This window comes from Cottoperca gobio, chromosome 21 (genome assembly GCF_900634415.1).
Source record: "Cottoperca gobio chromosome 21, fCotGob3.1, whole genome shotgun sequence".
Lineage (NCBI taxonomy): Eukaryota > Metazoa > Chordata > Actinopteri > Perciformes > Bovichtidae > Cottoperca > Cottoperca gobio.
This window is the reverse complement of record NC_041375.1, coordinates 6,363,934-6,390,821: the sequence shown is the minus strand read 5'-3', so window position 1 is coordinate 6,390,821 and position 26,888 is coordinate 6,363,934. Positions and strand designations below refer to the sequence as shown.

At 39.1% G+C, this 26,888-nt stretch overlaps 1 protein-coding gene across 2 annotated transcripts; it reads left to right on the top strand.

Annotated features, from left to right (window-relative positions):
* The first annotated feature begins 601 nt into the window (after window positions 1–601).
* Window positions 602–26,657, top strand: LOC115026031 (carboxy-terminal domain RNA polymerase II polypeptide A small phosphatase 1-like). 2 transcript variants are annotated; one of them, XM_029458577.1, is made up of 7 exons: window positions 602–1,054; window positions 8,699–8,847; window positions 13,152–13,253; window positions 22,048–22,104; window positions 23,332–23,424; window positions 24,083–24,268; window positions 24,991–26,657. In XM_029458577.1, the coding sequence occupies exons 1-7, from the start codon at window positions 982–984 to the stop codon at window positions 25,117–25,119; spliced, it is 789 nt and encodes a 262-aa protein (XP_029314437.1). In that variant the 5' UTR covers window positions 602–981; the 3' UTR covers window positions 25,120–26,657. The 2 variants fall into 2 exon arrangements, with proteins under 2 accessions (XP_029314437.1, XP_029314436.1); XM_029458576.1 differs by lacking the exons at window positions 602–1,054; window positions 8,699–8,847 and adding an exon at window positions 9,861–12,527.
* The last annotated feature ends 231 nt before the right edge of the window (window positions 26,658–26,888 follow it).

The window sequence follows — 26,888 nt, the reverse complement described above, 5'->3', positions numbered from 1 at the left end:
AACCTTTTTACTCCCCATTTTTTTTTTCATAATCTTGAAATACCTAAGTTAATTTTAATTTGTTTTCCTTCTTTTTTTAAGGACAATTTCCCATTCCCTATTAAAAGTAATTTTGTTAATGCAACATACCTTCTTTTTCTGGTTAAATAAAGGTAGAACAAATACTAGCCTAGTCCTCTGAAGTACGAATGTATTTATCTCCTTCATCACAACAATAGCAGCTATAGCTTATGTTTTAAAGATCATCCTTGTTTACATGGGAGAGGATCTTTCTGGAGATTTGTCTCAAAGAGGAGGCTGACTATGATCCAAGGTGTGGGCACTTTAAAGACTGTCCCTAACTTCCTCTTTCTCTCGGTCGGTTTCAAGGCTGCCCCCGTTTAACATCAAAGTTGCGCATTAATAACTTTAAAAACATCCCACCTGCAAGTAACATCTCACTTTACCGTCCTAAAACTAAAATATTTTTTACTATCGACAAAACCTTTTTGAAAAATATCGTTTTTATACATGTTATAGCACTTATGTTCAATACATTTAAACTGAAAATAAAACTGAACATAAAACGCCAGAAACGTATTGGAAAGTCCCGACAACATTATCTTCAACTGCACGAGCAACACGTAACACGTCCAGTGCTATTTAGTGAAAAGCTTCACATCCTGCATTGTGGCTTTAAGAAAGGGGCTTCCTTGAAACCGTCAAGTTCCATGTTAGCATGGTCAAATTGATGAACTTCTTCAACGTAACAACTTTTAGAAACAACTATTTTAGACATTTTTAACCCTTTGCATTTTACAAGAGTTCAGTCCGGTATGGTTGGTTTTGTACGCTTTTCTGTCGTTTAGAGAGTTTCTTTATTTGTACGCTCAGTATGCGCGTTTGCAGACAGGGAGTGGCAAAATATAAATAATTATTTTGCCATAACTCCTGGAACACATTTTTTTACAGCAGCAATACCGTCTTTGAGTGACGGACCTAATGGCCCATTCGGCGTCGATAATCACGCAAGTAACCAGAGACGAGGAGGAAAATGCGACTAGTCGTGAGGACGGTGAGTTTGGGAAAAGTTTTCGGAACTTTTTTCAGCTGCGCATGACTATGTCAGCGAGGCACGAGACAGCGGTGTTTTTAGGACTCTATGGTGTCACAAACTCTAACTGCAGCTCACGAACGAGCTTTGATACAGTTTTCTCATTGTGAGAAACCTATATTAAGCCCTTGGCGGACATTGTTGTAAACATTTTGACTAGCTTTGATTAAGTTTGAAAATGGTTGCCTTCTCGGTAGGCCAAAGCCATGAGCTGCCGCTTAGGAGCTTAATACGTGCAAAAAAGGGCATGCATTTTGATTTAACCGAATCTTTTAAGTGGGAAAAAAACCACGTTGTCAGAGTTTTTATACGTGTTTATGGAGTAAACCATGATACATAATGGGTCTATTCAAAGGGGGCGTGGTCACTTTGACAGTTCACTGTTATTGTTTTGGACTTTGAGGTTTGAGCTGCTTCAGTCTGTCTCATCAAGTTATCCCTAGAAAAAATCTAAACACATAATGATACTAAGATGGACATTTTATGGGCTAGCCTCAACCACGTGTATTATCACTATGGGGACTGGAAAGCATGGCCATAACTCCCTGTTATAGGCGTTCTTATTTGTAGTTCTGGGCTAATAGTATGTCATATCTCTTAATTTAACAGCACAAGTACAGAAAGCCTTTGATTCTCACTAACCAATACTTGAAATGCATCAGAGAAGAGAACCAAGCCTACAACCTGTGGTGGAAATCAAGCTATACAGTCTCGTCATGCTGTATGAATGAATGTGACATTTTAAGTGTTACATTACAGGTCATTTATCAGATGCTCTTATCCAGAGCAACTTTCAGTGAACTACCTACAGGGACAGTCTCTGGAGCAACTCAGGGTTAAGTGCCTTGCTCAGGGACACAATGGTTGCAGAAATAGTGGTATTGAACTCACAACCTTCCAGTGTTCTGTTTGAAAGGCAGGCCACTAGGCTATCACCACCAGACAAGTAGTTTAATTAAGCATCAAGAAAACCATATCATCCACACAAAATGTCCCTTATTTTTCTTGTTAGCATTCAAAAAATAATGTTGGTCTATTCATAGTGATGACACCCCTAACCCAATGAGCGAAATGTTCAGTCGTTGACTTCCTCATGTAGGATCCCTCGTCTAGGAGGGTATTTAATATTATTAACAATAATACAAACGGTATAGCTGCAGCTCCCATTCTTTGGATTAGATATTGATAATCAAGTGCTAATCCAATGAGTGCTTCTTTGTGCTTGACTTTGCAGTGTTTCTGCTGTTACCTTTATTAATCAGAAGGTGGCAGCACTGTCCAGTTTACTAGTTCAAGCCAGCTCCAGCCTGCTCTCCGATTCCTTCTTCCTGGCCAAAAGGTCATGAGTCCAAAACATGGCTGCTATCCAGAAGTGAGGGGCCAGAGAAATTGGAAAGAGAGGGCTGTCTTCAGCCTGTAGTTTCACAAGTTGCTGCAGCCAAATGGGCATTAACTTCAGGAAACTTACTTTCAAAAGTATTTGAAAAGTTCTAACCTAAGTTTCATAAGTTTGGTGGCATATTTATCTCACGTCACCTCTGCAATACTAATATGTTGTTTTATGGCCACGATAGAACTGCTGTTAATGTATAATCATGGTTTAGATTATTTTCAGTGATAACTTTCTGCTCCATCAAGCCACATTTCCTGTTCGCTGAAGTAAACTTCAACTGGAATAACTACAGTAGTTTTTTCTATCATTGAACATGAGACGAACTGTAAGGTGAATATATTCAGATGCAGAAATGTTTAAACCTAGATGTGACCTGACTAAATTGGCTATCGTGAATCTGCCATACCCTTTGCTCTGGCTGGGTGTGAAGCGAGTTGTTTAATTGTAACAGAATATCAGGTGTCAAAGTGGTGGTCGGTTGTGGGAGGCCTCATTCTTTCTGTGTCTGGATAGGAATAGAAGCAGCCAACTACAGAGGCATGCCTCTGCCTAGCCTGAAAGGGTCCCAGATAAGCCTGCTTTTAACTTAAGCTGAAACTTGCTGATGTGGCGCGAGGTCATTGCTTTAACCTCATTATCAGTGTCTGAGCCTATTGGGCAGAGAGGTGTGTGGAATGTTGCAGTACATTTTTATTCTTACCAATTTTTGCTACCTAAAGGCCGCGAGACATTAAAGAACTAGTGGCGACGGAGCCGACTGTTGCGTCACCTCACCTCACTCCTGGCCAAAAGGTTGCACTTGAACACACCGCAAAGACTACAGCCAACAGTAAACTAGTACTTATGATCTGCGCCTGCGTGAGGAAATAACTCTCTATAACAGCAGGTGGCAGTAGTCTGTATTCACCATTAGAAAAAGTAAACCGTAAGACCTATGACTGTAAATATACAAGCCGTTGTTAAAATGCACACATTAAAACTAAGCAGTGTTTGACGAACATTTTCTATCTATGAACACTTCATTCCAAATATCCGTGTGTATGAATGATCAGATGAAAAGAGACTCTTCCCTCACGTCTGTTTCTCTTCTCGTGCACTGATTTGATTAAACTGAACAGCCAATCGGAGTGATTTATTTTGCAGACAGTCAGGGCCGACAAAGGCTGACAGACACTCACCGACGGCCGATCTCGGCTTGCTGTGTCACAGCCTTAGTTATACACGTGGGCTCGAATTTTAAACAAAGAGCTGAAGAGCAAATAAGTTGCAACTAATGAATCGAGCTACAATCGCATTAATGTGATAATCATAAATGGGAAAACACTGTTGTGGTGTAAATGAGATTACTTGCTAGAACTCCGCTTGCTATGGTTGTCTCTGTTTAACGTGGCTAAACTCGGTTTGCTCTTTAAAATCTGGGCGCAGACATCTGTGATCAGTGTGTAGCTCTTAAATACCAGCTGAGTGTTAGTGATTAGAGGTTGGCACTGTTCCAGCATATCATGTGGACGACCCACCTGCAGATCAGGATCCAACTGGCACATGTAACATGTGGCAGCTCGGAGTAAAACTGTGTATGCTGCACATGCGGTGTACTATGTGACACCATTTTGCTGGGGTATATATATAGTATAGTAGCCTAGATGCATAGTGCCATGTAAGCCCTGTGTATGATCTATATCTGTAAGACTTTATATCTCATGCATTTTTAATAGCTTTTTAGTGTTTTTAACCTGATGCATCCCATTGTGTTGAGGAAATGGCTACACCCTTGTCACGCTCACATTTTATTTTAAGCCACCATAGTGGCGGGGCTCTAGGGATGGCAATGGTGTTGTTGGGTCCACCACTTTGGTCCAGACTGAAATATCTCTATACCTAACTGTTGAATGAGTTGCCATGACATTTGGTACACACATTCATGTGCCCCTCAGGATGAAGTGTAACAACTTTGTTATTTCTTAACTCTTCCTGTTGCATGATTAGCAGGACCATTTCTTTTCTCCAAATACTTTGGTTTTACCAAATATCTGCAAACTAATGACTTTCCCATGAGCCTCTGCTGTACCTAGCATTTAGTGCTAACATGCTCAACTAAGGTGGTGAACATGGTCAACATTACCTGCTAAACATCGGCATGTTAACATTGTGATTGCGAGCATGTTAGCATGCTGAAATTGCGCTGTGCATACTGACGCAGTGCAGCCTCACAGAATGGGGACATGGTTCCCATTCTCAAGTTGAAACACATACTGGGTTTAGCGATTCAGAATGCTATATAATAATAATAATTAATAATAATTCTCTTTCGGCTTGAAGATAAACTGCTTTCCTTAGTTTGTCTTCAAGCCGTTAGAGAAAAACTACTTTTATAATTTATTGTAATTTTAAATAGGATAAACTTTCTGAATCTCTAATTTACCCAGAATGTACTTCAACTCATACATGGGAACCATGTCCCCATTCGACCTGTTTTATACTACACTGTTGCAGTACAGAAAAGGTTATCCCATAATAAGCATGATGATAAAGACAGTTTGGGAACTAATTTGGCAATTTCACATGAGAATTAATTCAGATTATCAATTTTTTAAATGACTTTTTAATTATACATAGACACGAGTAAACTCTGCAACTATAGGCCCATTTTCTTTTTATTTGATCAAATGCAAGTGATGCACTCAACATCTAACTAATGGTGGGTGCCCTATAATCTCTTAGCGTTTTGGTTACTGTTTGTAGTCCGAGTAGTATTGGCCAATCATGTTTGAGCGAGCTTCGGTTAAACGCAGGTCCATATGGAGAGCAAAAGAGCGGAATGCATTGGCAGAAATGTAATCTCACAACCCATCGGCTGTCCTACCACGACAATTTAGCTTTTTATTATCTTTAAAAGTAACTTGTTAACAATCTTCTTGTGAAACAAGACATTGTCTCTCAACTTCAACTCTATTCTTGGATCTCATGTTGCTAATCGGACTGTAAGTAATTGACCAGCGCTTGGAAGAGGAAGACTCGGCCCGGATATCTGCTGATTACACTGAAACCCGTAAAATATTAGGTGTGCTATGACTCCTAAATGAAAATTTAAGTCAAAAAAGTTAAAACAATTGGGCGCCCTGGTGGACTGAGGGTTTATGTTACTGATCATCCCCAAAGAACATTATCTATCAGAGCATTATCTAGCCTATCTTTAATTACATGCTAAAAACCAAATGGTAAATGAAAGCAGTTAAAATGGCTTGTGGTTTGTACTTTGTGACCTCTCTTATTTTGGATCAGAAGCCAGTGCTGTCTGTGCATCGTACGTGTTGTACACAGCACATGGTCATCAGGGAGCTTTGGGAATGACGTGATGCTGCAGAGTACACAATGTCAGCGGATTCAGTTAGTTGATTTTTCTTTGCAGTGTAAACACACAGTTTGTGGCCTAGTACGAGTCTGCGGCACTATATATGTATACACATAGAATGCCGTCATTAACCGCTGTCAGCAGCTTATCTGGCAGGCTATTCTAAGCTCTCGGACGTGTAATATCAGAAGAGGTAATGCACTGAACAGCGTGATGTTCTCTAACACTACAAGCTTCACCTGCCCAGTCCCTTCACACATGTTAGCACAGAAACCTTTCCTCTTGGGAACGAGAGAGGTATGTCCCAACAAGCATGTCCTGGCCATACTGACAGCTCCAGTGGCTTCGTCCACTTTCAGCACCAGTTGGATGAAATAGTCAACAGGCCTAATAAGTCATAGCAAATAACTGTAACTTGTTGAGGGATGAAGCTGGAATACACAGGTTATAAAGGCTATTTTTTAATATATAATTAGCGGTGCAATTTTATTTTGTGTGATTTTGACTTTTGAGACATTTTGTCCATGTCTTGTGTTTTTATTTTTACTCTGTATTTTCAGATAAATTGGCCATATTGTACCTTAATTATAATAGGGTTGGTATAATGAATATAATATGCTGCATGTGAAAATATCCAGAATTGTTATGAACATATATATATATATTTTTTCAAACATCTGTTTTGTGACGGTCAGTAGCAAGTTAAGAACTGCTAAATTAAGTTAATTAATTCATTTCAATGCTTCCCTTAATATTGCATTTCTGTTTTTCAACATTACCACATTAGAGAGAGTGTTTTAGTTATCAAGGCAGTCAATAAACTATGCATAATATATTCTGTGTTGTGAACAGACTCAATTTGCTGCTCAAAAAGATAACTACTGCCCATATGTGCTACTTTGCAGTCATTACACATTTACAGCCAGAGCAAGTTGACAGGTCCATGATGTGCATCAGATTCAGTCTCGTCTCAGCGACATGCTTTATGACAGCTGACTGGCTCAGCTAATTTGTCAGAGTATTTTCTTTTTTAGAAAACTCTCTCATCACTCTCACACCAGCTGATGGAATGTTTGCCACCACTTGTGTTTATAGCATCGGTTAGTGATGGTACGGTAGATAAAATGCAAATGCGGTCATAAGACATTGTCACAAGTATTAATACTTAAAAATGTCACACTGTCATTTATTTTTCTTCATAGTGGTTATTGTAAAAAAATAAAAAAATAAATGTGGACATAGAGGAATATTAAAGCTCAAACCATATTCAATAATCCTTCTGTGCCCAAAGACTATATTAAGTATGATAAGAAATAATGCCACAATATTGCTCTGATTGATTTTAAAGCCTTTAAATCAGGTACAGCCATCCTTTGGGCGAATATCTAATGGTACAACTTTTTAGTAAAAGAACATTTTAGATCAAATAAAAAACCTAACTTCTATAGTCAAAGTCAGAATTTTATTTTAAATAAAGAAAAACCCCTAACATTGTGTTTATTACATGTCTTCCATATGTGTTTGTGTTCATAGATACCAAATACTTGATTGTGCTCCTTATTTCTTTTGGCCGACTGTTTTTTCCTAAAAATGAAATATATAAAAAAGCAGTATGGACTACTGCTTTTTTATATATTTCATTACATTTTGATCAATTTTTAACATTTCTTCAAATTTAACATTTTAGTTGCGGGCACAAAGGGGTTAATAAAATAAAATCGGATTAGATCGGTCTCTCAAATCTGAAATTAAGGACATCATCAATGCAAGTATAGAGGAGCTTGAATTTTGATTTTGCTTTATGGTGGTGTAAATGATGATCTGTTCTTTTGCAAAGACCCCTGCACAGTTCTCTGCTGTTAAAACACTTGTTACAGAATATATCTGTTACTGGATGGTATTTCTAATGTCATTTTCTGATATGCATGATGGAATCATGTGAGATTAATTTGCACAGTGATCACTAAAAAAAATGTATCAACCAATACAGTAAATAACAAAAACAGTTATAAAAGAAATGTTGCCTTTGTTTAAATAGCTCCAATTTCAGCCATCATCTTTTAAAGGCGTCTACAGGCAAAACCGTTTGTTTCTTCAGTTTGGGCTGTTTTGCTTCCATAACATGTCTTCTTTTAGACTAGTGAAAAGAAAACACACATCCAAAACACTACACTCTGTAGATTTCTCCTAAATTCCCCACCTACCATTAGATAATGCCTAATTTGCACATTTAAACATAACATCACAGAAAACATGTAATACAAAAAAGAATTGTCTTAATGTAAGTAATTAACTGGAAGTTTCATGCTGATATCTATTAGTTAAAAAGTATACCCTATTCAACTGTAGTGTCTCCCCTTCAGCAAATTCTTGGTATTTGAACAGCAAAATATTCACTGGAAATGAAACTGGTCCAGGATGTCTTTACTTGACAATTTTCAGGAATGAAATGTACACCTATACTTTGTTATGCAATGTATTTTAACCTTTTGCTGCACAACTGAAATAGCCATAGTCAAGCAGTACACAACATGACACAGTCAGGGGTCCTGCTGACAGACCGGCCAGTGATGCACAGATCAGATATACTGGATCAGCATGGCTGCCAATCCTGGCCAGATGTGACTGAAACACCGTAGATGATGAACTCTGAAACTCAAGCAATACAATTTCATAAAGAACAATACAGTCAACAATTAATTAAATCCAAAGATTGTTGATTAGCAGTTTGACTGGCTCCACTAGTTGTTGTTACACAGGAGGAATAGTTCCCCTTCAGTGGGATCTATGCATCTCTGTCATGTTGGTACGGTATGAGTATCATCCCTTATGTTTTCTTCTCTGTCTTGCTCTGTTTCAGGTGCCAACGAAGCTTCTCCCTCAAAGAAGCCTCGCAGCAGAGGCCTTCTCCACAGTCTCTTCTGCTGTTTGTGTCACAAAGAATCAGAGCCACCACCACCAAAAAACAATGCCCCCCTCTTGGTAGAAGAAAATGGGACTCTGTCAAAAGTAAGTTAATCTGGGGCACCTTGGTAGCTGAGAAAAAAATGCATCTCTCGTCTTCCCTCTCTCACTCTTCCTTGTAATATCAACTTTCTCTCACTGTTATTGAGCAGCATGTGGTCAGCATGATTGACAGGCGTGTGATGCGTGAAACATGTTTTCTTGGCTCGAAGCTTTTCATATTTACAAGAGCTTCTCTCCTGTGCTGGGAAGTAGTAAGACAGTGTTGAAAAGTACCCCATGTTCAGACATCTGTCAAGATGAATGGGCGACACAAGAAGGGTGGAAATGGTGTAAATATTACATATGACCGGAAGATCACTGCATTGCAATAAGCGTCAAAAAACAGCAGTGTCACGAGCAAGGTACATTACACTTAACATCAGGAGTGATTTTGAGCAAGTGGTCTCTGAACCTCTTTTGGAGTCGTATTGGTTTAATTATAGAAACTAATGATCAATTAACCAATTATTAAATACTGTAGAGAATTCCTTCTAAAGCTTGTTTGACTATGCAACAGGTGAATGATGAGGATGTTTACATATGCTAAGACGATCAGGGCGCCTGATAGTCCATCAGGGATTTACCACTACCACTTTACGTTACATTTTTGGACAATTGACAATACTCCCTCCGGTCTTACTGAGGATATTCTTGGAAAACAGCATGACTTTTGGCAATTAGGGTCTCAGGATCAAGTGGTCAAGACGTTCTCAGGTGTCCGTTTCAGATTTATGCCTTGGTTCAGCCTTTTATAGAGATTTGATATTCCAGAAGTTATTTGTCACGTCTTTCCAAGTCCCTAAAATAAATAGCTTGGTCTCTGGCAAAGGAGAGGGTCGTGTCAAGTGCTAGGCTCAGTTTTGGTTGTGACAAACTGTCATATCAACGTGCATGCTGCTCCTATTGCTGTTACGCTCTCTGGAGGCTGTGGTCTCAGTGACTCCCCCCCCCCTCCCTCCCCCACCAGCAGTGTGAATATCCACTCTGTATGGACCCTCCAGTTACCTGCCAGTCATTTGGTCTTGGACTCGGCATGATCCGGAACCAATGCATGGAGTAAACACTTTGGACTAACACAATCCAGACTGAGAAATCATTTCCTGATGTATTTGGAAAACTCTGAGCAAAGTAAAGTCTCCGGGGAAGGGGAGCCGTCTACTCGGGCCATGCTTGCTGAACAATGCCAGGTTCCTAAATTAACAGAAGTTGCCGATTTAACCAGCCTTTCAAAGGGTGCTGATCTTGGCATACAGGGCCTTGTGGAATATACTGAGCAAACTGTTGTGAGCAGAGAAATGGACCCTTCTATCCTTTGCGTGGAACATTGCAACACGGATAGAGATGAGACTGAATCCTATAGCAATGGACACTCTGAGGGCTTTGAGCAATACTCAGACGGATTTTTTGAAACGGACCAGATCCTTGATCACTGTCAGACTTCGGGGTTAAGCCAACCATTTGACGACTGCGAGTGTTTTAAACCTCACAAGTCCTCTGAACACTGTGCTAATCATAGTTTAGCTTGCAAATGTAGTTCTTGCTGTGAACACTGTGCACAACACCTCCAATTATTTCAGCAATGCAAGCCCTCTGCCCAACAGTTTGAGTCTTTTGACTTTGAGCCAGATACATTGGCAGTGAACTGTGACAGTTTTGGGCAGTGTGAAATGTCTAATTTCACACCTGAATGCACAGATCACCTGGAGTTCCTGCAACAGTACGAGCCTTCTGATCAGCAGTGTGAGTGCTCTGACTCTGAGCTAGACACATCAACAGAGGACTCTCAGCAATGTGAAATGACTGATGGTTTCACACCCAACATCTCTGACTCTGTGGACTTATTGGACTGTGGCACTGAACTTTGTGAGTATGATGAATGCACCAACGATAGTGATGAAGAGAGCTGTCCACCTGAACAAGAGGGCGAGCAGAATGAAACGGAGCCTATTGATGACGAGCCCTGCACTTTATCAGAGGATGTAAACTCTGCACATTTCGAAACACCTGTTCATGTTTATTTTGATGACCATGAAGATGTTGCCTCTTCAAGCGAATGCTGTGATATACACCAGCTCACTGAGGAAAACTCTCCGCAAGCCACTGCATTAGACCTGTCCACAGATCACTGTGAAATGGATTACTCTGAAACAAACCAACAAGGTGCTACTTCAGAGCAGTGTTCTGATCAGACCTCCGAGTTTAGCACCGAAGACGGTTCCTCAGATTGCTCTTCTATTGAAACCAAATCCTTTAAGACTTGTCCTGACGACAGCATTTCTTCAAATAACTGCTCTGTTTCTTCTGGGGACTCCGAAAAAGAAACTCAGGAAGACTCCAGTGATGAGCAAACGCAGTGGGAATCCTTTGAAGATGATGACGAAATGGAGCAAAACAATATTAACGGAAGTAATGAGGATAAAAATAAAACCCCCACGGCTGATATTATTATTGAGGATTACTTTGATTTATTTGACAGCGGCGACTATCACGGAAACGCGTTTGCACAAAAGCAACGTTACATCTCGTGCTTCGACGGGGGAGATATCCACCACCGCCTCCATCTTGAAGAAGTTGAATCCGAGGGGCAGAAACTTTCCTATAAATGTAAAGAAATCAATGAGGAAATTCATGAGGAAACGGATACATGTCTTGATGCTCCTGACGAAGAATATGAAGATACTTATGAGGAAGATGCAAGTCAGAGAGATGAGTCCTCTTCAGAGTCAGAGGAACAACCAGAAGACTGGATTGTAGAATCAGAATCAAGTTTAGCAGGCGATGAAGTTGAAGAAAATGAATCGGAAGCTCATGGCCTTTATTCAGAGAATTGTGAGGAAGCAGAGGAAGATGAGGACACTGTGTTTGATGGCCATGTGTCTGAAATCTGTAATAATAATGAAGAAGAAGAAAATGAAGATTATGTAGAAGAAGAAGTCTGCCTGTCCTCTGGTAATGAGGAGAGTATGAGTGCGCCATGTTCAGAGGACATCTCTGTCGAAGGTGATGCTTATGAAGATGAAGTCTCTTTTGCTCATAATTATGAATCTCTTTATACCATTGAACATTTACAGACAACTGTTGTTGTTACTGAGCCTGAAGACAAAGTATTTATTGCATGTTCAGAAATGGAGCCATATTGGTCACTCGTAGAGCAGGAGGAATATGGAGAAATGTGTGAGCCAGGCGTTGAGGAATACTACGCATATCAGATTAAAAGCCTTCCGTCATCTGTTAAACAAACCCTGAATGGATTTATTATGGACGGAAGATTGTACAATCAGGTAATCCATAGGGATGATTCAAGGAATGAAAGAGAAGATGCTCTTTTGTCCCTGAAGGAGTTACAGGCTTACACAGAGGAGTTCGACGCAGTCCAACTTGGATTAACTGACGTTGAACTGAGTGAGAATTTAGCCACCGGCTCTGTTGTGGAAAAAACAACCAACAAACAAACTCCAGAATCTGGCAATGAATGTGGATTCAGTGACATTTCAAGAGTAATCCAACCTACTTTAGATCTTATTCACAGTGTTTCACAACTTGCAAAAAAGGAGTACAAGCTGGTCACAGGGACCGAGGAAAACAAGGCCACCGAAGAAGGCACGGATTCAGAAGAGGAGCAGAGTGACGATGAATCCTCTGAGCCTTGTGAATGCGAGTACTGCATTCCACCAATAGAGGAGGTATAATGCGTCTTTGCACATTAGCTGTGAAATGTTGGAGTAGATAAAATTGAGTTCTCAGAACTGTGGGAGAAACTTAAAATTATCACAAATCTGTCCGTCAATACTGTTTGTCTATTTTTAAATCATTGAGATTGAACTACCAACTGTGACCATGAATAAATTGCAGCAGATCTCAGCTTAGCAGACTGGTATCTGTGTCAAACTCCATTATCCTCATGTGGCTGTTCACTCTACACGGGCAAACATGTCTGTCAGTGTTACAGGCAGTGTGTTTGGTCACGCCAGCTTGTTTTTGGCATCAACAAATGCCCATCTCTGACCACTTGTTGAAGGACGAGCCCCAGTATGGTGATATTTACATGCTCCATCAATGTGGCAACAGCTGTAGCATCCAAGGTTTCCTGTAACCCCTGACACAAACACCACAACACAAATCAGTCTCTTAAGTGACAAGAAACACACAATGTGCTGTAAGTTCTACATGACAAATTGAGATGGTAATGTCTTATGTTTAAAGTTACTACTTGTAGGCTGCTGCTCATATTGTCGGGTTGAAGCTAAAAGTAATTTTTGATTGGGGTACGCAATGAGCATTAAGTCTAAACTCTGTTTTTGTCTCAGGTTCCAGCGAAACCGCTGCTCCCACGGATGAAATCGAATGATGCAGGGAAGATCTGTGTGGTCATTGATTTGGATGAAACACTAGTGCATAGTTCATTTAAGGTAAGTTGGCCTACTTCCTCTCATATTTATACTGTATGCTCTACAGGGAAAGTGGACAGATGAACATCCGCTAGCAGACATTTATTCAAAAGTGATAATTAAAGAATCTGCTTATCCAAAAATATCATTGTCATGCCCACGCAGGACATTTGTGCCACCATGTGCAGAATATTTATGTGGTTATAGCAACATTACAATTATTCTGACAGTATGAATTTATGTTTGTTGAAAAATTTGACAGCTCTGGTGAAAATATTTGCAGTATACGTGTTGCTTTCATTCCATTCATCTCAGTGTCCCGGGGTTGGATCTGTGTGAGGAGGGATAGAGTCATGCAAATGTTGTCTGCCACAATTGAGTTTGAAGGATTTCCAGGATTTTAAAATATTACTTCCTAGGTATAAACAAATAAATATATAAAGTATCTGGTTTTATTTTCAAGGAAGACAAACATGTTACACAAGAAAACATAAGAGCAATGTATTCTTCACAAAGCAACTCGGAAAAATAACCCCCACACAATGATAACATGAAATACATACAAACATAATTAAATAAATTGAAATTAAAAGATGTATATTTCTGTAGAAAATGATAATATAAAATAATAATAATTTTAAGAAAATCCTAATATGTTAGCAAATGATTGAATACATGACCAGACAGTGAGATGTTAAAATCTACTGCTTGAATAGGACTCATGTATGAGCTTTTATAGGGATTTCTGTCCCGATAAGTCCATACATTTCTCTCTTCAAAGTGTGAGTCTCTATTCCAATGTCATTTAAAAAGGGTCCCAAATTTAATTAAAATAAATGATGTCATAAATGCAGATAATTGTAAGAGCGTGACTATTTTGAACTGAGCTTCTAACTGTGTGCATTGTTAATTGGCAAAGTGCTGGTTTGTGATAGATGTAGATACTTTATTAATCCCGAGGGAAAGTTGATAGTTGGGTGTGGGCAAATAAAATGACAAACGTTGGGTATTTCTTTAACAGAAGCCATTTAGCTCCAATGTATTGACAGTGTTAATTTCTTTAATCTAAAAACTGTGACTAAATATTTTAATCAACAACCTTTTTCCCATGAATAAGATGAGACGGAACCGACATACTTAAACACGTATTGTGACTACATCAACATGCAATATGGTTGATGAAGAAAGACGAGACTGAAATGTAGTTTGTCAAGATCTCTCTTTATTTTATTTATAGACAAAATATTATAGATTTCTTCATGGATATACTGTATAACAGGGGTCACTAACAGGACCGCGGTCCGGGTCCGGACCCAGACGCCGACCTGTCCGGACCCGTTCCTATAATCAATAAATTATTGAGGGATTTTCAATTTTGACGGGGCGCTTCTATTTTAACCAGCGCAGCTTTTCTTGTTTTTACGGCACTAGTTTAGCGGTTCAGGAAACTCACAGACCAAATTACATGCGAGTTAAGCCATCCCACGTGACGCTACTCAGCCAATCAAATCTGTGCATTCCAGGCGGCAAACATTGCGACTCTGAATACAGACAGTATTGTGTGACAGACGGAAAGATGAGTTAGCGATACAGGAAGAGAAGACGGAGAAAGGGAGAGAAACACAGACGAAGAGACGAGTGAGCGGCAGACAGGGAGAGAACAATAACTACTCATGGCGCTCTCCAAGAAGAGAAAAGTCAACAGAGCTTTCAACCCAGAATGGACTCATTCATGTTCATCCTTCCCACTGGAGCACAACACCAGCGTCTCATATGCTCAGAGACCGTGGTGCTCATTAACAGTGGTGATGTGAAACGCCACTATGAGACACAGCACAACGTTTTTGACCAAACATACCCACTCAAGTCTGAACTGAGGTCACAGAAAATAAGCACTCAGAGCTCAATATGATTTTGATTTGTGACAAAATAAATCAAATAGGCCACCTGTCAGCATCATCAGCCACAGAGCGCAGTTTAACCCAGGATGTGCTAGCCTGCGTTAAACTGTTCAATTGTTAAGTGTTGAGATTGATTTATTCTAACATTGGTTGAGACTGTTAAATTAAGATGTGAAACAACAGTTAAAGAAAAAGGGAAACTCAAGCTGCTGCTACACTTTATTTTAAGATTTTTTCAAAAGCTATTTTATTTATTTTCTCAATGTTTTTTTGTTGTCTAAATGTTTTTAAATTGCACTTTCTTTATTAGATGTGACAGTCAGTTGTTGATGACGTGCAGAGGTTGATACAGCTACTAGGCTACTTCAATATATATCACACTAATTCATAACGCACGTTAGACATTATGATGCTCCGGACCTTTGCTTGTGGAAATTTTCTCTAACTGGACCTCTTAGAATGTTAGTTGAATTCCCCTGATGTATAATAAGAACTGGGTGCTGGACCCAATCATGATGCCTATTCAATACAATAAGAATTGCTCACCTGGCCTACGCCAAAAAGGTACCCTAGCTTCTGAGTTTACTTCGTGGTTATGCGGCCCAATGAAGATGCACAATAGTGTCTCTCCCGCTGGCCCGGCCCGCGAGTTCCCGCTGGGCCCAGAGACTTCACATTGTAATGATTACCCAGATTATTTAATCGCTCTTCTCATGCACGGAGGAAAGTTATACAAATAAAAAACCATGGATCAGAAACTGACCTTGTTTGCAGTTCATGGTGTCCTGTTTTACAGATGTCTCTTTTACAATGGTGGTCTATGGGGAAAATGTCTGTTTTGGCTGTAGAGCAGTGGTCTTCACTATTTTTTACATGAGAGCCACATTGAGAGGTCAAAGTCAATAGGAGAGCAACTTTTACCACAAAGTATGAAAAGCTACATCCAGTCATAAAAAGCACGTCTGCTTATTAATCTGTCATCTCACCCAGAACATACAATATGCAATGCAGCCAACCAATGCATTCATTAAAAGCAGGATTATCTTAATACTGGGATGATGTCGTCAAACTCTGCAAACAATATTTCTGCTGAAGCCAAAAAGCAGTTTCACAATCTGAGTCTGAGAAGGTTTTTTTGCCCGAGCCAAAATCCATGCGATCTCAAAAGATGCCTCAGATAATCGTTCAGCTGTATTAGTTGTCCTGTTTATGAGCCTTTGGTGTCCAGAAAGAGAAGACGAAAGGTGCTCTATTTTTATTTATTTACTAATTTCTCTTCCAGGTGCATAAGTTTCGTTGAATTTTGGATGCGTCGTTTGGAAATGCGGCTCCAAATGACTTCTCTTAAAACCAGAGCGGGTCTGTTTGCACATTAAGCACGAAGGGTTCGACTCGTGGAGGACACATAAAAATTCCTCTTTCTACTTGTCTTGAAATGTCTTATGTTAACATATTTTTAATAACCTTAAGTTTATTTATTTCTATACTAGCCCACCACGTATCTACCCGTCCAAGAACACATTCACCATTGTAGCGCTGATAGACCGCCAAAACTGGCAACTCCGCAGTGAGTCAGTGTAGTGCCGAGCAAGTTTAAATCTCTTGTTTCTGGTCTATATTTGCATCTTTTAGCAATTATTATGATCAATTATTTGTAGTCTAATAGAGCAGGCACTTTCATTGTTTTAATGGGTTGTATATAATAGCCCTGCTTGTTTTTATGAAATATCTGTATTGACTCATAATCATATCTATCACCCCTTTATTTAGCCCACTGCCACGCGAGCCACCAATTAAAGCTTGGCGAGCCGCAGAATGAGTAACACTGGCGTAGAGGGATCTTTTGCTGCAATACCGTGCGTGTCCACTGGGCAAAATTGTAAGAAAGGCTGAGCGGAGGCTCTGTTTCCAGTTCTTATAATACATCCATGCCTGTTCTGCGCGTGTCATATCAGATCTACACCAGCAGCACACAATGAGCACAGGAAGACTTGGAGTAACAGACTTAATTGAGTTAAAGCTTACAATGAAGATGAGAAACAAGGAGATATTTTGGTAGTTTAGATTGACTTCAATATATTCTAATGACTAAAAATGTCAACAGTCTTTATTGACTAAAACTATATACAAATAGTTAGGGCTTTCTTTGACTTAGATAAGACTAAAATATCCAGACTTGACTAAAACTTGACAAAAAACAAGATTATGTTGATTTAAAAATGGATAAAAACTAACGTTTGACACAGGACTTAAACTAAATACAATTTTAAAAAGCTGCAAAAATTAACATTACCATCCAAATTAGTTTGGTCTTTTCCCACTTGTTTCATTTGGACTTAACGGCTTCTATAACCTTTTTTTTTTTTTTTTTTTTTTTTTTACAACATTTGGCCTTTAATTACTTAAAGGTCGTGTATAAAAACAGCCAGGACCTCTCATTGAGTATCCGCTATTAGGCAACCATGCTGACTGTTAAAACAAACAACGTACTTGCCAAGGCATAAATAGCTGTAGGATTTGCACTACATCATTTTGCATATTTTTAGGAGGCCCATGATTTATTTTTAACCTAAATGACTGGGCTCATGTGCCGCCTAAACATTAACCATTTATTTTATGGGTGCTCTGGTTTCACGATGCAAAGCCAACCTGCACCCTAAAACCCAAGTGAGATGTTAAAAAAGTAATTATTATCTACTATACACGTACATATAGTTTCACGTACAGCTGTTTACGGCAATGCAACAAATGACTTGCGAATATTGCTATTTTTTTCATTTGGACAAATGATCTAACTTGAATCATTTATATTACAGTAAATGATGCACAGTCTATATGAAACAAATACAACTACACACCTTTTATTTAAATAGAATCTCTGTCGTGTCAATATACTGCGAGCAAAGATACTTTCAAATAACATATCGAGTTTGACAAATACAAATAACTGGCTTCCTTTTGATCAGTTTGATACCTTTTAAGGTCGCATTCAGTGAACAAAGTAGTCAATGCCAGAAGTCGAGGCTCTTGTGTCACGACAAATTATGTAATGGATGCCATGTGGTGCTTAGTCCTTCTCAGGTCACAGACTGTCCTAGAGGATGTCACTGGATATTGCCACTAGCTATGTGTAAACAGGGTCAGACTCTGTGAACTCCATGTTTAACTCAAGGTGGATAATAAAACACATTATTACTTTGACACACATACTAAAAATAGCCTTAGGTAACACAGTTTTGGAGTTGGTTGTAAGAGAAAGGCAGAGGAAAGCTGTGTGTAGACTTTTAGGTTTTAAAACATTGAATTTTATATGATATGGAAAACTGGATGAAATAATGTACAATCTCTGAGTAGTCAGAGTATTATTATAACCCTCAAGTCCTCAAAACTTATTCAAACCATGCGTGCCTGTTTCGGTAGCAGGGTAGTCAGACCATGCTCTTTTAAAGGTGACGCAGTCGCCTTCTTACAGTTTTAGGATGACCCGTTTTGAGTGGTTTCGAAAATAAATAAAGCTATGAGAAGCAGGTCACATTACCAATACTACTCTCCTCAAAAAATAGACCAAATATGTCTCCAGATGTAATATTTGTACACTTACATATTGTGACCAAACATATGGAAATGTATCGACAAAGTAAATGCTAAACATACAGAACAGGACCTTAAATTGAGTCTAATTCAAATATGGCTAAAATGATATTGTATCATAGCAGAGTGCTTGAGATTTAGAAAAAATAATTTTAAGCTACGTTTTGTCTCACCTCTAATGTGCTGAGTAATTGCTGAGATTTAGAAAAAAATGAACATTTATGTTTTAAAACATTTGGTTATAGATCGTTGTACAACGAAGACACTAATCGCACAAATCAATGACCGGTGTAGGACAGACGTAAGATAGAAAATAGATGGATAGACAAATGTAAGATACTATTTATTTATTTATTTACTCTTTCTTTATTAGATTATTAAGATACACAATCATATCAATATACAAACATACAGGAGACAAAGTAAAATAACTAATAGTGTAAAAATAAAACACTTTAAGTTAGTCCTACAGCTATTGCACAATACAGTCAGCATAAAGCGAGTTAGCAAGGCTTCCCTCCTGCTCCAGCAGAGGAGCACGTCAATCATCTTCACACCGCTGACCCAGTTTAACCTTTACAAGTCTGTATGTTTCAGATAGTTAGTAAAAGGACCCATACTTTTTTAATAATAATAGTTCTTGTTTTCCCTCAATAGAATAGGTAATTTCTTCCAAGGAGATACATGGAGACAGTTCTTCTAACCATTCACCAACTTGATCTATTTACTTTTCTCCACAATGGTGCTATCATCTGTTTTACATATAACAAACACAGATCTGAATAGATGAGCTCTTTCTTCCTTATGTTCTGTTCTGTTGGATAACAACTTAATAAGAAAAGCTTGGGCTCCATAGTTATTTGTATTGATACAATCTCTTCCTTCATCATCACATAGTTGACCTTTGCCAGAACATTCTTATCTTAATACATTCCCAAACACAATGAAAACATGTTCCCTTGTACACATTTAATCACAAATCTGGGATATAACTATTACATTTATTTCGATTTTCTGCAGTAATATATCTGAGCATCTGCCAATTATATTGATTATATTCTAAACATAAGATACTAATTTATCTGACATTCCTGAAAGTATTTTTGGAAGTATTTGTGGTGGCTTTTACATGTTTAGGTTAAGATAGCGCATGTACTCCATCATTAAAAGTAGGATCAGAGTCGTTGGAGTTTTTAAATTGGTAAGTAATAATAATAATAATAATAATAATAATAATAATAATAATAATAATAATAATAATAATAATAATAATAAAGCAGTATTTGTCAAGCAAAAGGAAAAATAGCTGCTGAGCCCACAATCTCACATACTGTAGAGTCTACAGCAGGGGTGACCAAACTGCAGCCCGCGGGCCATTTTTAATTGGCCCGCAGCAAATTCTAAAAGTATAATGGAATATGGCCCAGATAGAAACTTGCGCTTGAATGTTTTGTACTTCTTAACACAGAAACACAGTTTTGACTTGTCGGCTAACTTAAAACATCACGTGTCAGATAAAGTTTGTGCTTTAGATGTTTTACTGATTGCATGTGATGAGAGCACAGATGCGACAGACACCGCACAGCTGTTCATTTTCTTTGTGGGGAGTTGACGATAACTTTTGCGTTACGGAAGAGCTGCTCGGTCTTAGGAGTCTAAAGGGCACGAGGAATTCACCACAGAGGATTTCAAGCTTTCCTGTCTGATGTTGATGCTGAATACGGGGACGCGCTCCACCGTTCTGATGTGTGCTGGCTGAGTCGCGGCTCCGTGCTGCAGCGGGTTTATTCCCTGAGATCAGAAATCGATCTGTTTTTGAAAGAGAAGGACCGACCTCTTCATGAGCTGAGTGACCCTCCATGTTTGGCAGACCTGTTTAGTTGATCTTACTGGTCATCTCAACACTGAACAAGAGCCGACTGCGCACATGAAAGCTTCCCCACTCAAATATGTGAGCAAACATTTTCTGTTAACTCTGAACAAAAGCAGATTGAGAACCAAAATGAGCGACAGCATCTCTGTGATGTCCTTCATATCTCAAACACCAAACGTACTCCTGACCTGCAGCATCCTTCAGTCCAAAGCGCGGCATCACTGCTCCCACTGAGTGCAACGCTGTTCCCATTACAGGAGAGTTAAAACATGTATTACACAGTATTCATGTTAATAAGCTACATTTTTCAATAAATTCAGTCAATTAAAGTTGATAACATTTTCTAACTAACTTTAGTTGATGTGTTAACAAGCCCAATAACTTATTTTGATTTTGTTTTTTAGGCAATATACCTCAAAAGTATGAGTGGCCCAGCCCTTAGTATATGTTTCTGTATGTGGCCCTCAGTGAAAACAGTTTGGACACCCCTGATCTACAGTATGTGAGAAGTATGTAGTAGTACAGGATGTGAGTGTGTAGTGTTTACAGTGTAGACGGTACGCACTCGCTGCTGCTCACTGTGAAGAGATGGAGAACTCAGACAGCGAGTCGCGAGCAGGGCAAAGAGACCCAGAGCTGGCGGATCAAACCAGAACTAAAATGCTTTAGTTCGAGTTCATGTAGATTCTTAAAGTCTGATTTTAAGTAAAAAAAAAAATATAATATTTATTCGAATAAAATATATTAAAACCAGAACATAAAACAGCATGTACCATTGGGAACAATACTATGCATTATGATATATATAGTTTTGTATATATCTTTTTATTGAGGTAGATAACCAAATATCCAACATTTTATCATCGCTTATAAAAAGTAAAACATGAAAGATGACCTAAAAATGTATAATGATAAATATAAAATAAACCACATGTACATATACCCATCCACAACGCAACACTTCTCTCCATATTTAGCCTCACAGTACCTTTTTAATTCTGTCGGAGTACAGAACAAATGTTTACTGTGCATTAAGCCTAAATGGATACTCACACTTTCTGTTTATGATTGATGTTAAGATGGTTCTGTAATACTTGCATTACCTCATAGTGTACCAATGTAGGTCATGGAGGAATGCCTTTATATAGAACATGCTTGGGGTGATACTAACATTTGAGAACTGCCTAAATAAATCGGATATGTTATTACCCTCATCACTTTTTGTAGCGCCCATATGTCAATGATGGAAGTGACAAGAGTCATATTATTTACAGTATTGTGTTATTTAAAAGACGCTGAGGTGGCGGCTTTGTGTCTATTTGACACGTTCTCACTTCAGATTCATTGCAGTCGCTCACATGTTTTTGGAAAAGTGTTGATTTCCTTTGGAGATAAAATGAAAAATATTCTTTTATGTGTGTTTTAATACTTCTACTTTTGTTTTCAACAGCCAGTGAACAATGCTGATTTTATCATTCCAGTGGAAATTGATGGAACAGTTCACCAGGTAAGCACTTGATATGCTGACTATTGTGTCATGTAACATGTGTCGTGTTGCTCCAAACACATCGTCACAATGTTAGAGCATAAAGCATAAAGCATAAAGCATAAAGCAGCCATCGCAGGATTGATACAGAGCACCACTATGTGCAGTTACCAGCGTTGTTCTGTATATACCACACACAATTAACCTAAATCTGTGCTGCACACCATCTGAGCTGATTAGGAAGGTGCTTTATGAACTCTCAAAATACAAAAGTAAGGGCGTAAAATAAAAGAATCCTCCATGGTTTGCTTGCTGGCTCCCTGACAGTGCTGTAGCCCGCCCTGTTGATGGCTCCAAACAGCAGGTGGCTATTTACGTGGCCTGACGAAATGAGGAAACCCTGGCAGGCTTCTCAGAAATCACTGGCCGTGTATCTCACTCTGCTCATTGGTGCTGGGGAATGGCAGTAACTTATTTCTGCAGGCGTTCAATGGTAACCGCAATCTGTTGTGCTGGGCCTCCCAGAAGACAGAGGAGCATTGTTGTCCAAAGGGCCTGGGTCTGTTTCAAGTAATCCAGGATAGGCTTGTTAAAGTGGGGAGAGCCTGTTCGGGATGACTTGGTTCAGAAACAAGGCCGCCAGCGTCTTAGGACTTTCTATCTACTTCCACTGTCGGTCTGTTTACATGAAATGATCTTGGATGAAATGTTACAGCTTTGTGTGTTTTTGTTGTTGTTGCAGTATTTGATATCATTATGACAACATATAATGATTAACATACAAAATAATATAATGTTAAAAGGATAGTTTGAAGTGGGGTTGTATTCGGTACTTATCCACAGCTGTAGGAGATGACGGTCGGCACGCCCCCGTTTTATGGAAACTTTGTATTAATATGCACTTAAGCCACCTAAAGAAAATTCTTATTGGTTTTAAGTGTACGCTTTATTTGTTTGTGTTATAGTTCAAATTCATCAATTGCACACAATAACACAAACAAACTAAACTATCCCTTTAATAGAAAATAAAGTACTATGTGCCTGTGTGTGTGTGTGTGTGTGTGTGTGTGTGTGTGTGTGTGTGTGTCTTCAGAATATCTGGACACATAGGATTACCATTTCCTTTATTTCTATATGTTTCCCCATCGGTAAGTTTGTGTTCGGGATCAAATCCCTAAGAAGTGAGCATATAGAACAAGAACTGTGGACTTTATACTCCTATATCTTTATGTGTCCCTCCCCCCCCAGGTGTATGTGTTAAAGAGACCCCACGTTGACGAATTCCTCAAGAGGATGGGAGAATTGTTCGAGTGCGTCTTGTTCACAGCAAGCTTATCAAAGGTCAGCCTGTTGTTATTATTCTGTGTCATTTATGGGTAAAACGTGACTCATTGTATACAGGCTGGCATTTTGCTTTTGATTGACACCATCAGACCTGATGTGGAAAGAGACACCTGTTGTAGAATTCATGTGACCTTACACATGACCCCTGACACATCAGACATTTTAACCTCTCACATTTACTTCTGCGGTATTCACCTGTGAAGCATTTACTCACCCACACTTGATTGCTTACGTTTTATGTTTGTCTACAGCACTAACAGACAGTATCACAGGTTTATTTTGTGTCAATCGTCTGAGTTCTGTGGCTGACGCGTATGTTCGTGCTTAAACAGTGCATTGAAAGTTGTTGTAGGTCTGTGTAGGCCATGATCAAGTTTAACAGGCGTACTGTTTAAAAGAATACTCACAAACAAAGTTAGTGACTATCTGCTGAACACAGTGAAGCATTTAGCAGCTAAAGAGACAGAAGAGATACTTCCCTCAGGAGTTGGTGGAGGCCACAATCGGAGGTACAAAGAGAAAGATTACAGGAGTTCTAGAAACCCGACTGTAAAGGAGTGTTAATGTTGCTGTGTGTCTGCTGGTTTAGATCGGGAATTGTTTGCTAATGATGTTACAAACATTGCTCAGCACTGACTCTGCCCTGCTACTATAGTACGCCGATCCTGTGTCGGACCTGTTGGACAAGTGGGGGGCCTTCCGGTACCGTCTGTTCCGGGAGTCGTGTGTCTTCCACAAAGGGAACTACGTAAAAGACATGAGCCGTTTAGGAAGAGACCTCAACAAGGTCATCATCATCGATAACTCCCCGGCCTCCTACGTCTTCCACCCCGACAACGCAGTATGCCATTTGCGTTTCTTTCTCTGCAATACACTGACGCACATTTCTGTTGTTCACAAAGATCTTTTGAGCAAAGAAATCTTTCACCCAAAATGACCTTTTGTGTATCCATTACTCCAAATCCATTTTTCTCACTTGCCTCCACGGGGAACGAAGAATCCCAAAACTGAGAAAGATCTTGATGAAGTGAAGTGAATGGTGAGAGTTTGTTCTCATCAACAGACTCTCACACAACTCCTGCAGTATAATCCCAGTGTCATTCCTTCAGTCGTATGCTCGTATGCTTCATAAACAGATGCATTTTCACTCTAAGCTCACTATATAAAACACTTCGGACCAGTACACGGCTAGTGTATTAAATAGTAAGCTCTTTAGTAAAATGCAGGTGTTTGTGAAGTAGTGAGAACACGACTGGATGAATGAGAGCTGGATTAAACTGCACGAGTTGTGTGACAGTTTGTAAATTGATGTTTTGATATAGTTTTGCTGTTGTTGCCCTCATTCACTTCAATTCCTCCAGAATGGAGAATGAACCGTGGAGGGATGCGAGAAAAACTAAGTTTTGTTAAAGAATTAAAAGTAACAGCGGGACTACTTGATATACAAATGGACATTTTGTGGGGCGAAGTATTCCTTAATACAATAATGATAAATCCTTAAGTACTATGGAGTATTGAAAAGGTTTTCTAATTCCACCATATCTTGCTTCTTCAAACCTCCAGGTTCCTGTAGCGTCCTGGTTTGACGACATGTCAGACACCGAGCTCCTTGATCTTATCCCCTTCTTTGAGAGACTAAGCAAAGTGGAGGACGTCTATGAAGTTCTCCAGCAGCAGAGGACTTCGAGTTAACGGAGGCAGGACAATAGGATGAAAATAATCAGCAGCAGCTGTCATCACGGGGCCACGGAGGCTGGTGGGCCACAGGCTCCACGCTGCTTCCAACTACAAGGACCACACTGCAAATAGTGCCTCTCATTTAATCTCGTATTCTTACAGTATATTACATACAAAACGTTCAAATAATCTTCCAGCAGGGTTAGGTACTTCAGCATTGAAAGTTATCTAATCCAAACATTTCTTTTTCTTTTTCTTTTGTAATGCTAGATAAAGACTGGACATGAGATTGAATGACTTGTGTAGATATCCTTTGCAGTGCAGATACTGTGTTGCTGTTCTGTTGTGCTGCAAACCTAGATTGTGTGAACAGCTGTTCAGTGCTATTCTACACATGAACCACGGCAGTCATTTTCATTTCACATCATGTGTAATAGTATTGGAAGCTCTTGCACAGAATTTAACACGTCATTGAAGACTGTTTCTTAAACCCCATTAACTTCTTTTTTGTTTTGCCTAAAATGGCCAAATGTGTATGTAGTAAAAGACAATCATTAACTTTAGAGAATTTTGGTTTAATATTTTCTATAAAATGTTGTTGCACATTACAAAACACACGTTTTTGATGTGCTCCAAATACTGTGCACTTACTGTATGCATGTTGTATGATGACGTTGATCCAATCTTGCAAAGTGAAGCGATGGAGTTCCTTTTTAATTCATTTTTTTATATTTTTACCTCCAATGGCCTTAATACACCATCTTAGTTTGTGGGAGGAATTTGGATCTAAAAACATAACGTATACTTCAGCTTTTGCCTTAAGATCAAAAAGAAACTGGAACAGTAATCATGGAAATCCACCTCCATTGACCCTCCATCACTACTTTACAGATGGGTCAGGTTGGATTATTAATATGACTGGCATCTAATCATAAATGTGTAATAACCCTTTTATATGTTGTGTTTATGCCCAGTCCGGTCACACGACACCCTGATCCTATTATTCATTAGTTCACCTCATCCTTGCATACCCACACATCTTTCTAAAGCTCAATATAAGACCTATGGAATCAGCAGCCTTCAGAAACCCGATTGCACACTGATCGGACCTTTCACACGCAGAGACTCGCCACAGCAGAAATGGGGATATTATTGCGTCGATCAGGATTTTAGGCAATTATTTAGATTTGTTTTTAAATTAATTTTACCTAATGTTTTCTTTTTTTGAGTTTTCAGTGGAATTGGCCACCACAGTGTGCGGCCCATCAATATTACAATAGCGTTCATGTTGCAGGAGGAGGCTGTAACCTGCTACGGCAACTTCCATCCGTTTGGTTTGAAAGCACACTTTGATCGGTAAACCTTTCTGTGTAAAACATTACTGGGGGGGGGGGATTGTTCTGCCGTATCGAGCTGTAAATACATTTTTGTGGACAAACTTGTGTCAGACGTGTTGGAGCTGTCCTGGTTTACTTTCACTCAGTGTGTGTGTGTGTGTGTGTGTGTGTGTGTGTGTGTGTGTGTGTGTGTGTGTGTGTGTGTGTGTGTGTGTGTGTGTGTGTGTGTGTGTGTGTGTGTGTGTGTGTGGCTACGTCAGTGTCAGTGTGAGTATTTACATTGGTTTAAGATTTACAAAAAAAAAGATTTTTTGACATGACGTAAAAAAAAACAACCACAACCTGTCGTTAAATAATGATTTAACTTTTTTTTACTGTATGCAACAAGAGTATTAACCTTGTGACTCGAGTAAAGATACTGGTTCAAACAAGTGAGTTTTTAAATTG